General features: G+C 44.2%; 1 protein-coding gene across 1 annotated transcript in view; it reads left to right on the top strand.

The window, feature by feature from the left end:
- Positions 1-12,420, top strand: part of MDH1B (malate dehydrogenase 1B) — a 196,671-nt gene that overhangs the window by 53,687 nt on the left and 130,564 nt on the right. Inside the window, exon 6 of the mRNA XM_069225978.1 lies at positions 11,206-11,347. Within this exon, the coding sequence (XP_069082079.1) occupies positions 11,206-11,347 (142 nt within the window). The remainder of the gene's footprint in view (positions 1-11,205; positions 11,348-12,420) is intronic.

The following is a 12,420-nucleotide window of genomic DNA, read 5'->3' as shown; positions in this document are numbered from 1 at the left end:
TTTATTATTTAAACCTATGGTAACAGTTCAGGGGCTTCCCAAGTAAGTGGCGCCTGGGGCAAAGAAACCCGGGTGCCCACCCTTGTGACAGCCGAGTGCGATTATGAACGTTTAAAGAGAGGGGGGGGGGGGGGGTAGTTAAGTGGGACTAGTTAAGAGAGGAGAACTAGTTAAGTGCTGCGAGAGGGGTGCTGTTGAAAACAGTGGATCTTGTTTTTATTCCTAAAATAGCCTTCCTATAAAACAGCAGTGTGACCTCCATGCTGTCGCGAAAAAATGTGCTTTCATAGATTATATTTTTTTGAAGCACACACTGAGCTGAAACACAAATAGTGCTTGGGTTTAGAGCACTTGAAGGTTGGCAGCTTGATGGTCCTGTACGCCAACGTATTCAGGGACAGGACACATGCAGTTCCCTTATAATCCTGCTGAGCTAGGTGAATGGTGCATTACTGACATAACATTGTTCTAGGTGATTTCTCTACAGAATCGCCTTCTAACCTTTTAAGGGTCGAGATTGTGAGTGTGTACGCTAGCGCAAGCGTCGCTCTTGCGAGACTCTGTTGTGTTCAGTAAAGGGCTTGGAGCCCGCCTGTTGCTTACCATTTGTTGGTTTACTTGGCACTCAGCTTTACAGCCTCTTAATTCGTTAAGGCACACCTGGCATTATTTCCGTTTGTTTGTGTGGAGCAAGTATCAAGCACTGATTAGTGATAATGATGGGTGACCAAAAGGAGTGTATGGCGCTACTTGCCAGAATTCGATATATCCCAATTAGTACTGATGGTGCACTTAAAAGTTCACCCTAAACTCCTTCCACTTAGTGATAAAATCACTGATAACAATTTTAATTTATATAAGGCACACATCCAACATAAAGTCCATTAGAAGTCAATGTTCATGTCTTTATTCTTCAACTCAGAAACGGAAATTCATATCTTTGTTCTTTTATTCTTCAGATTTCCAGCTGTTCATTGTCGATTGCCATTAGAACTCGCCAACACGTGTTTTGTCAGGGGTGTACCCAAGACTTCATTAGGGCTGTAATAATATGTATATAGCATGTTGTCTATACAGTACTTATAAACGCAATAATATTCCATAGCAAATAATGTTATACATTGCTCATGCAAAGAGTGGGATCAAACTGTGTTAATAGTAAATACCAGTTGCCATCATAATTGAGATAAAGTGAAATTCTGCATTCTGACAAATGTATTCATTGATTCATTTGTGGTGATCAAACCAAGTAACATAATCATGCACATAGGAACAAAAATGAGAAGAACATTCAGAATTGGAGAACTAAATGTTTCAACAATATTATAAATTATTCATTTGTGGTGATCAAAATATCTAAAAGAATCATGCACGAAAGAGCACTACATTACTGAATTTTCAGTTCAAACCAATTCCCCTAATGTGCAAGCATGCACATTTGTAACCATGCCCTTAATTAACTTTGAAAACATTGGGAAGCAATAAAGTAAACCCTTCACCTAACATAAGGTACCTGTCTGCTCGTAATTTTGATTTTGATGAATTCCTTATTATTCTATTTTAATTGCTGATGGCTCCTGTAATGAGACCAATAGGACTAATTACATCAAATATCCTGAGAAATGAATGTAATAATTTAAAGTACAAACCACACCCTCAGTCCAGCTATTACTAAATGACCAAAATTCTATTTCATCAATACTCTATTAAAGTTCCAACTACCATAGTAACCAAGTCACACTATGTAACTGTTACCAAAAGATGACCATTGTCCGTGATTTAAAATGACACTCTAAACAAAAAACGGCACTATCGGTAAGTTGTAAGATTACGATGTCATGTTTTTAAAATGGTTTAAACACAATGAACACAACGTGTAATACCTGAAGTAACATCCAACAAACCTACTTATAAATGGCTATCCATGTTTTGCCTATTAAATGCTTAACGTCAGGGTTAGGAATCAAAAATTTTCTAGCTTTCGCGTCAAGAATTTTAAATTCTATTAAGGACACGGAGGCGAGGATTATGCTTCTCTCTCAATGCTTTATTTTTACAGCAGCCAATCACAAGAGAGTAACTAAAAACAAAACATATCCCATCATTCAATGGAAGGCGTCATAACCATAGAGACCAGTACTGTATATAAGCTCACGAGGATAAAGCACTTCCTCTTTCTTTGCGGATGCTGAACAAAATTCAACAAAACAGTCAATAACAGTCAATAACTGGATCCAAATGAAATCCAAGAATCACGTTGAAAAGAGGGACCAGGAATCCAACGGAAAATAGACCGAGAATCCCACGAACGTCCAGATCCTCATAGTTTCTGTTCAAAACCTAGAGGACACAAACAAAAGCTAGTCATAGACCACGGAAAAGAGATCATAAACTCTTATACAAAGGGAGGGCATACAATTCAATCACAGTGAAAAGTAAAACATAAAAAATACTTAACTCTTAAGTATGTTAATCTCTGTAATCCGGGTGGGATAATCCTCGCCTCCGTGTCCTTAATAGAATTGAAAATTCTTGACGCGAAAGCTAGAAAATTTTTGATTCTATGTCAGGACCGGAGGCTTCGTATTATGCTAGTTCAAAGCTGACTAACCACAATTGACGCGATATCTACAATAGGTTTATAATAGAAAGTCTTAAAAGTAGACTCAGCGGACCAGTCTGCCGCTCTCATAATGTCTTCTAGTCTGGCTCCAAGAGAAAAAGCCTTCGAAGCCATAGCTCCACGGACCGAATGGGCTCCAAAAACGGAGACGTCAATGCCCGCTTCAGACAAAATCCACCTAATCCATCTCGCTAGAGTAGCAGAGGAAACGGGATTAAAAGGTTTATTAAGAGCAATCAAAAGTTGACCCCCGGGGTCTCTCCGGAATCCCTCTGTAGACGCTTCATAAGCCTTCAGACACTGAACTAAACAAAGTTTAGTATTGTGCGGAAAAGAGGGATAGGAGATCGAAGAAGTACCTGTCTTAGTACGACGGGAAATCAAAAAGGAAACCCCAGAAGGAGTAAAACTCCTTCCCGATAGATCCAGAGCTTTAATGTCAGATACTCTTTTACATGAAACAAGACATAGAAGTAAAGTAAGTTTGGCCGACAATTGCTTACGAGATAAGAATTCATTGTCAGGCCAAGAAGAAATAAAAGACAGGACCGTGTTAACATCCCAAAGGGAGGAGTAACGCGGGAGGGGAGGATTAGTAAGCCGGATACCTCTCATCAGTTTACAAACCACAAAGTGTTCTCCTATAGGTTTACCTGACACCGGAACATGGCCCGCCGATATGGCAGATCGATAATTATTAATAGATCTGTACGCGAGGCCTGCAGCTGCCAAGGAGGCCAGAAAGTTGACTACTAGATTGACATCTGCTTTAATGGGATCGGAATCCCGTTCCGAACACCAAGTAACCCAACGCTTCCATGCAGAGGCATAGCGTTTGTGTGTACCAGAGGACCATGCCTGGAGGATAAGCTTTGAAGCTTGTTCTGAAATACCTGGCAAAAGCCATTGTCTCCGGAAAGTTTCCATGCCACTAGTTGTAGCTGGCCTGACAACATCAGAGGATGAGGATTCCCCAGAGGGTCCAGCAACAGGTTGAGCTGGTGCGGAATCAACAGCGGAAAGTCGCACAACAGCTCGAGAGCTAGAGGAAACCATGCCTGAGCTCTCCAAAGGGGGGTCACCAGAGCAATCCCTACACGCTGGCGTCGAACCTGGGATAGAACTCGAGGAATCATGTTGAAAGGAGGAAACGCATATCCCAGATGGAGAGACCAGTCCTGAAGGAAGGCATCCGTGGCTGTCGCCTCCGGATCCGGCCTCCAACTGAAGAACAACGGAAGTTGTCGGTTCAGGCGTGAGGCAAAGAGGTCGATGGAAAAGGGACCCCACAACTGGTGGAGGTGACAAAACACCTGAGGAAGGAGCCTCCAGTCGCTGCCATCCCGCAGAAACCTGGAGTTCCAATCCGCCACTGTGTTGTCCACTCCTGGGAGATGTTCCGCAATCACAGAAATGCGGTGCTGAAGACAGAACTGCCAAAACTCCTTGGCAATCTGAGCAAGAATCGGAGATCTCGTACCACCCAGTTTGTTCACATATCTGACCGCAGATATGTTGTCCATCCTCAAAAGGATGCAACAGTCTGATTTCAGGGGAGACAGACTCCGAATTGCAAAAGAACCGGCCAGAAGTTCCAGACAATTGATGTGGAGGCGGAGTTCCTCCTGGGACCAACGACCGCCCGTGGACAGAGCACCGCAGCGTGCTCCCCAGCCCCACCTGCTGGCGTCCGCCTCTAGTATCACATCTGGCGAAGAGCCGAATATCGCCCGACCATTCCAAGCGTCCATGTGGTCCAGCCACCATTGGATCTCCGATCGGGCTTCCTCCGACAGAGGAATCTTGTCTGAGTACGATAGACCCTTCTGAAGGTGGGAAATTTTGAGACGTTGAAGGGCCCGGTAATGAAGAGGGCCCGGGAAGATGGCCTGAATCGAGGATGACAAAAGACCTACCATCCGGGCTAAGCTCCTCAAAGACACATACTGTTTCGACAACAGAAGACGCAACTCCTTCTTGATGTTGCGGATCTTCTGGGCCGGAAGGATCAGAAGGGAACGAATAGAGTCTATTTGGAACCCCAAGAATTCCATCTGCTGGGATGGGACAAGGCAAGATTTGGGCTGATTGATGAGAAATCCCAGACTCTGAAGAAGATTGATTGCCCAGGACAAGTGTTCCCGGAGAATCAACAGGTCTTGAGCCATAATGATTAGATCGTCGAGATAGACGATCAGGCGAACTCCTTTGGCCCGAAGGGATTCGACTACTGGGCGCATCATCTTGGTAAAGCACCAAGGTGCGGAGGAAAGCCCAAAGGGGAGAACCTGAAACTCGAAACATTGGTTCATCCAGAAGAACTGGAGAAAGCGTCGATGAGGAGGAAAGATTGGTATGCTTAGATAAGCGTCTTTTAAATCTAAATGAACCATCCAATCTGATTCCTGAAGAACATCTCTCAGGAGGTGGATTCCCTCCATCTTGAAATGCCTGTAAACTAGCCAGGCGTTGAAATCTTTGAGGTTTAGAACTAATCTTGAACCGCCGCCCTTCTTTTCCACCAGAAAAATGGGGCTGATGAACCCTCGAGGATGAGGGTCTGCCCGACAAATAGCTCCTTTTTTGAGAAGAGCAAGAATTTCCGAATTCATGATTTCTTGGTCGGGACGGGAAAAACGGTGAAGGGGAGGGATAAAACGTTGCACAGGGGAGCGATAGAACTCCAGTTTGAAACCTCGAGCGGTTTCCAACACCCAAGGGTCCTTGGTTATTCTCTGCCATTCCCCCAGACATGTTTGGACCCTGCCCCCCAGCAGTACCTCCGAAAAAGGAATAAGTCTCACCTGCAGAGGAGGCATCCTGGGAGTTTCCTTGCTGACCCTTGTAGGCGTTTCTACGGAAACGAGATCTCCCTGCGCGGGGGCGTGTGGGGTAAAAGGTGTTGTCTGCCTGCTGATCCCTGTAGAAACCCCTGCCACGGGAGAACGAGTCTCTTCTGGGGCCTTGATAGAAGGAACGGCCTGACGAGCGGCCCCGACCGCGTCCGGCCCTATGAAAAAGAGTCTCCCTGAATACCTTCTTAAGGGAAAGCTGCGCCTTATCCATGGAGCTAAATGTAGCCGCAAATCTGGATAAATCCTTGAGGAAGGGAGCTCCAAAAAGGAGGCCTTGTGCGGCTTGCCCCGCTTCCGAAGAAGCTAGTTCGTTGAGTTGGGGATCGACACGCATAAGAATAGAACGGCGTCGTTCAGATGAAATCGCCACATTGGCATTCCCCAAAAGGCAGATGGAGCGTTGTGCCCAACCCATGAGAATGTCAGGATCAATAGGGGCATTCGATTCTTTAGAGACATAAGCCAACTCCAGGATTTTTGCTAGTGGGCCGGTGAGGTCTAGAAGTTTATCCTGGCATGATCTCCATGCCCGATCCAAGCCCTTCTTAGGGTCTTTAGCCCACTTCTTTAGGAAAGTCACCATAGTGGGGTCTACATCTGGGGTATCGGTGACTTTGCCTTCCAGCTCTGGTCTGGGGCATTCTGCCTTTAATCTCGCTCGAACTTCCTTATCGAAGCCGGCTCTAACATGCTCCTGCATGTACAACGCTACTTCTGGAGGGGGAGTCCAGCTGGAGGAACGAGGATGAACAATGTCCTCAGGCTTAAAATTAAGAAGACGAGGCGCCTTGGGGGCCTGATGTTTGGTCTTAGAACGCTTCTTGCGCTTAGTAGATGCTGAGTGGACGCTAGAATAGGAGTCAGAATCTGACGAGGCATTTGGAGAATTATTAGAAGAGGAGTCTGAATTCTGAACCTCTTGTAAATTGAGTGAGCTATAACCATGCTCAGAATGAATAGTGGCGGCCAGCTTGTCAAACAGCTCAGAATGCGCCCATTTTTGCCTTTTTGACTTGCCCTTGGAGGTGGAAGGGAGATTCTCAGGGGCGTCTTTATGGGCATCTTGATTCGGAGGGATGGGGGGAACCCAACCCTTCTGGCGCGCAAAATTGTCAAAATGGTGAGTCAGGGGTCCCAAAGCCTTGGCCAAGGCTTTGTTAACGGATAGCTGAACGCTATTATCAAGGGCACCCACAAGGGACTCTTCTAAAGAAGGGGCGTCTTCGCCATAAGAATCCTCCTCGTCATATGCGAAGGATTGCGCCATGTTCAGGGCAGTATGGGTAACTGCAATCAGAGTAGCCCAGGACTACAATCAGGGGGAGTGCGGAACCCCAGCAGGCTATAAGGCACCAAAATACAATTGAGCGTGGAGGGAGCAGCCTGCTGCACTCTAGGCAAAGCCTATGCAAAATTGTTTCAACCCTGGGCCGACCAGATGGTCCCAGGGCGTCAGGGAGTATCACCAAGCCTGAAATCAGAGCAAGGTGGGAGTCACCGGCCAGGTATTGAGCGCAGCGTTGGTTAAATGGATGCAAAAAACGGGTGAAATCTGCCCGCGAGCACCCCGTCGAAATTTGCTGTCAGGCTCCCAAAAGCAGTACGAGCCGATCGGCAATTCAAACGGGATGAATCACGCGCCAAAGCGTGCGTGCGTGTGTGCGCGCGCGCGCGCGCGAGCGTGCGTGTGAGTGAAATAATAAATTAAATACTTGCTGCCGGTACTCCGATCGGATTCCCGATCCTCGCTAGGGGAGAGCCCCTCTAGCGAAACTCCCGCTCCCGCTCCACAGTGCCAAAAAACGAAGAGCGCGCGCAAGCTAACAATAACACCAAATAAGATCGAATATGAAAACACTTAACTGGCTGCGGCAGCAGCAAAGAAAGAGGAAGTGCTTTATCCTCGTGAGCTTATATACAGTACTGGTCTCTATGGTTATGACGCCTTCCATTGAATGATGGGATATGTTTTGTTTTTAGTTACTCTCTTGTGATTGGCTGCTGTAAAAATAAAGCATTGAGAGAGAAGCATAATACGAAGCCTCCGGTCCTGACATAGAATCCTTTCATTGTGTAAAACACAAACGGCTCTTGCCGCTAGCAACTCGTAAACATATTGCGGCTCTAACCGCGAGCGTATTAACAAAGCACTACTCAGTCGATATCATGCGGCCCATATAATTATCGTTCCTAGAAAATATTACGCTTATTACTTACCTAAACGCTTGATAAATATCATATGCACCCCACCAATTTAAACCTAATTATCAACAAAACAAACTTACCACATTGCCGCGTCTCCTGACCTACGCGAGTACGCTCATCCAACTATTTCTAAGTCCGTTTTCTATTCCCCCTATAAATCTCCACTCTGACTATGGAGATAAAAATAAGACTATACAACTCGGCCCAGTTTCATGTCTACCATCTTTGTAATCCTGTATTTACCAAATAGTATGTTATAACGATAATATAATTACATACGGACCTTAACTAATTATAGTATAATTTTTTACTTAATGCATGACTAATGGGTAATTCAATTGTTTTCTTTTAAAGTGCTATTTGATGTTCCTAATAATTGAAATCCAATCAAAATTAAATTGTCGATCTAAAAGGAACTACTGTACACTGGTCAGAATTATGGTTAGGGTAAAGTTTACCACATCTGATAATTACTGAATGAGGAAAAAGTACCCATCTTCAGCTATTTTCTCCAAGTACTTATCAGCAGGTCAAACCTCTCAATTTTTATGAGTGGAAAATACTTGAAAAATACCGGGACATGCTGATTTGTGGAGCGAGCACCCTTAATCTACATGTTATGCCGAATATTGACGGGCTTAACCCACTATAGAAGAACATTTTTGCACCCATTAAATTCTGCTCCTCTGGGTATTTGAATTTAACATTTGGAATAACCATTGCACCTGGGGCAATCATAATTAAGGCCGATGTGTGAATGTACAACATATCAGCAGGAAGAGGCAGTCAGATGGCTCTGTGAGTGTGATGACATTGGTGACTACTTATTCCAACTTAGTCTTAATTACAGATTTGGGGGTTATAAATAAGGGTGACAGTGTGAACCCAGATCCTGTGCTTTCAACCTCATTGAGCCTTCACTTGACCACAATGTCATATCTTGCTCCACTGGAGAACATGGACTTCCACCCTAAAAACTAAGACCAAAGGTACCACTGTTGTCCAGGATGAACCACTAGACTTTATCTAAAAATCACTCTCAGTCGAAAAAGGCACTTAGGACCTAGTCATCCACACCCCAAAGACTATATTTGAGTTTTACCTTCCAATTGTTTCATATGGGTTTTTTGACTTTAAGTCAACAATTCATAACACTCTGTTGTTTGTCATTTTCTGTTGTTTCACTTAATTGTTTTCTTCTTTTTAATACATTGGTTTGGGAATTTTGCTGTTTGAGTTCATAATTTAAAGATTGCTTAGGTTCTACTTACATATATTACTCACTTGTTTCTCTGTAACAAGTTTACTGTATTGTTTGAGCCACAGCTTTCCGGGGTGAGACTAGGAATTTTCATTGAAAGTTGCTCTCTGCTTCTTAGGATCTTGATTGCATAATTTTGTGGGACGTCATTCTCTGATCTTGCCCAAACTTGATAACCCAGAGTCTCATAATAGGAAACACTGGCCCTTTCATCTTTGAGGTGTTTGGTTGCTCCTTCAACTGCAACTGCACGGCTGGATAAAGACCACAGATTAGCATAAGGCAACTTATCATAAAACATTCCAAAATTTTGTTACAAAACCTAGTTTTAAATATTGCAGAAAGGCAGAGTCTTTGCTAGCTCTTGTGTCTGGATATATTGTTAGAAGAGACAAGTGAGGAAAGATACATTCAAATTCTCCATACAAGAGGGAAGTTTGATATTTTCGTTGATTTAAATTAGAATGCGAGTTTACCTCCTCCTTTATGCGAGGTACTGATTGGCCCACTTATGGAAAGAAGTCTGCATTGCTGATAATACTGAAGTGAGACAATGTAGCTACCACATCTCCAGGGTAGCGTGACAAACACAATACCCAGGAGGTAAATTGTCTCTGTTTGTGCATCCTAGCACCTGAAAGAATAATCCTCTCAATGGAGAAAAACAGCCTACACCCAAGGCTTTTGAACTAGGAGAGACAACTACAAAAGCCCAGGATCACACAAAAAACTGGTGCACATGCCATGATTTTCAGCACCACAGACATTGCACAGAAGTTCTGCAGATTTTGCTGGGCGTGGGGTGCCTGTCCCATCAGCTGCTAGCTTGGCAACAGCAGCTGCCAGGAACGCAGTGAAGAGAAAGATGAAGTGGAACCTAGTGACATGCAAACTGGTGGGTGCTGCGGTACAAGAAGGAAGTGTTATCACCAGAGGACCTTTTGGTAGGAAATGAGCTGAAGGTCATTTTCGAGGAACCTCAACCTGAAATGTGTGGCTCTGGTGCGTGAAGACAATGCACGCGAGGAGGGATTCAATCTGGCAAACAAATGCTAAAAAGGAAAAATACAGTAATATGTGTTACCCACGTCACTGATATTTTAAGGAAGCGATGGCATGATCTAAGGTGGAAGGCAAAGAAAAAATCGGCTGTAAAGCGAAAACAAGTGCAAGTGATGCAGACGTCCTTTTCAAACATAAACCACTGACCCTGAAGAACAAGCGCTCCAGATCACCAGAGAGGGTCTGCGGGTTAGCACAGGGAATGCTGAGAGGAAGGAACCAGGTGAGATGCTTCACTACACACCAAGGTGGAGGTAACATTAAATGTGAAATTGAGCACATGCTGTTTTTCGTAACTATGCGACTTGTGTCATCGACAATGGAGAAAACACGGTTTACTCCAGTTCATGAATCAAGCCAACCAACATCCTTTTCTCCGTGTTTGCTGTGCTTAACTTTTAAACAATTAAACAAATGCGTTGCTGCCTTTGTAAAGTGAAACATTAAACTTTCTTTAAAGTAACCTGACTTTTCTCCCTTTATAATTACAAATGCAGCATAAACAGTTTGCAATTAGTTAGCGTTATTGGAATATCAAATTTATTTATTCACGGATCCCTTTTCCTTCGTGAAAAAGTGTATATCACAGGTAAACTGATCCCTAAACAAATAATCCGTCATAAGTGTTGTACTTGTATCCCAGTGTGTCTTCATATTTCCCTGTTGCATAAGCGTTCATATTGTACGGACTGCATCAGCGGCTTTGTGCTCCATTTTCTATTGCTAAAACAGCACAAACAGTACATCATGCATTAGAGCAAAGAACATTTAGGTTTCTCCATGTTGCATTTGTGACGGAGTAGAGAGACCGCGTTAGACTCAGTACTTAACACAGTTGTATCAGTGCTGTGTGCCTTTGGGGGTATGAGGAAGTTAGTTGAAGTTACTATCAAGACTCACATTAAGGGGCGTGTGTTATTCCAAATCACTTTATTCTTTAAAATATACACCTACACCCCAAACCTCTCTGTGATAACTTTAAATTGGAATATAGCGTTTTTTTTGTTTTTTGTTTTTACAAAAAAACACAAATAAGCGCATTGGCTACTATGCTTTACCCGTAAATCTCATGCTTTCCCGTGTCACCTTCAGCTGTTTCAGATTTTCACTTCCCTGTTCTGTGTATTGGCATTGTTACATACACCTTTCACTCCAGCCAGCTCTAAGTTTGTTTGTTTTTCCTGTGTTCTTTCCGACAGTGGTGAAAGATGTCATTGTGTGGGGCAACATCAGTGGTGTCAACTTTCTAGATCTGCATCTTGCCAAGGTCTACCACTATGACAGTGCTATTTGGGGTCCTCCCAGCTACTCCCGCCCCCTGCTAGAGGTGATTTATGACAGGTACTGTACCAAATCTTCATAATAACAGGGGGCACTGTTTAACGTTTGCCCTTCTGCTCAGTGTCCAATTTATAACATTGGGATTGCGACCTTGAAGAGGTGACAAGGCATCTAGCAGAGGTATTGTAGATCTACATGCAACATTCTGAGAACAAAAGTTTTTTAAAATGTATTTAAGACAATAAACATGCGTTTTCTCCGGTTTAGACCAAAGTGTTTATCACGCTGCCTAGCCTTTATTCCGCTGCTACCCCATATTAGTGGAATTCAATGCATCCCCTTACCCTTCCTTTCCACACCACCTCCTACTTTCTGTTCCTATTCCTCTAATTGATCTGTCTGAAGTGTGTGCCATCTCTGCTGTAATTTTAAAGCTGGGTGGTAATAAGATACATACAACATTTCTTTTTAGATGATTAGACTTTTCTTTCAGCTGCTTCACCTCATTATGTCTGGGGAGTGGAGTTTTCCCCTGGTGAAGTCTGTCATTTCCACCATTGAGAAAAATGTTGCACACACCAGTTGCTGCCAGGAGTGGCATCAGAGGGGTGTCCTGTTTAGGGCATACATTTGCATTTCGAATGGGTCTTCCTGGGCTGGGAAGGTGGAGGGCTTGACACTTACATGGCCAAAGACAGTAGCCTGCCCTCACACAAAGGACTGCCACACACCCCCTACTGGGACCCTGGCAGACAGGATGGAACTGAAAGGGGACCTTGTGCACTTCTAAGCCACTCATTGAAGTCTCCCCCACTTCAAAGGCACATTTGGGTATTTAAGCAGGGTCTCTGACCCTACCAACTTAGACACTTCTGAGGTAGACACTCTACCTGACAAGACACTTCCTGGAGAAGAGAACCTGAACCAGAATCTGCAACCTGCCCATAAGAACTGCCTGGCTGCCCAAAGGACTCACCTGACTGCTTTCTGTGAAGGACCGCTGCCTTGCTGTTGCCCTGCTGCCTTGCTGCTCTCTGGCTGTAGTTAGAAGTGCTCTCCAGGGCTTGGATAGAGCTTGCCTCCTGTTCCCTGAAGTCTCAGGACCAAAAAGACTTCATCTCTATAAGGACTCC

This window comes from Pleurodeles waltl, chromosome 3_1 (genome assembly GCF_031143425.1).
Source record: "Pleurodeles waltl isolate 20211129_DDA chromosome 3_1, aPleWal1.hap1.20221129, whole genome shotgun sequence".
In the NCBI taxonomy this organism is placed as follows: domain Eukaryota; kingdom Metazoa; phylum Chordata; class Amphibia; order Caudata; family Salamandridae; genus Pleurodeles; species Pleurodeles waltl.
This window is presented reverse-complemented; position numbering and strand designations above follow the sequence as displayed.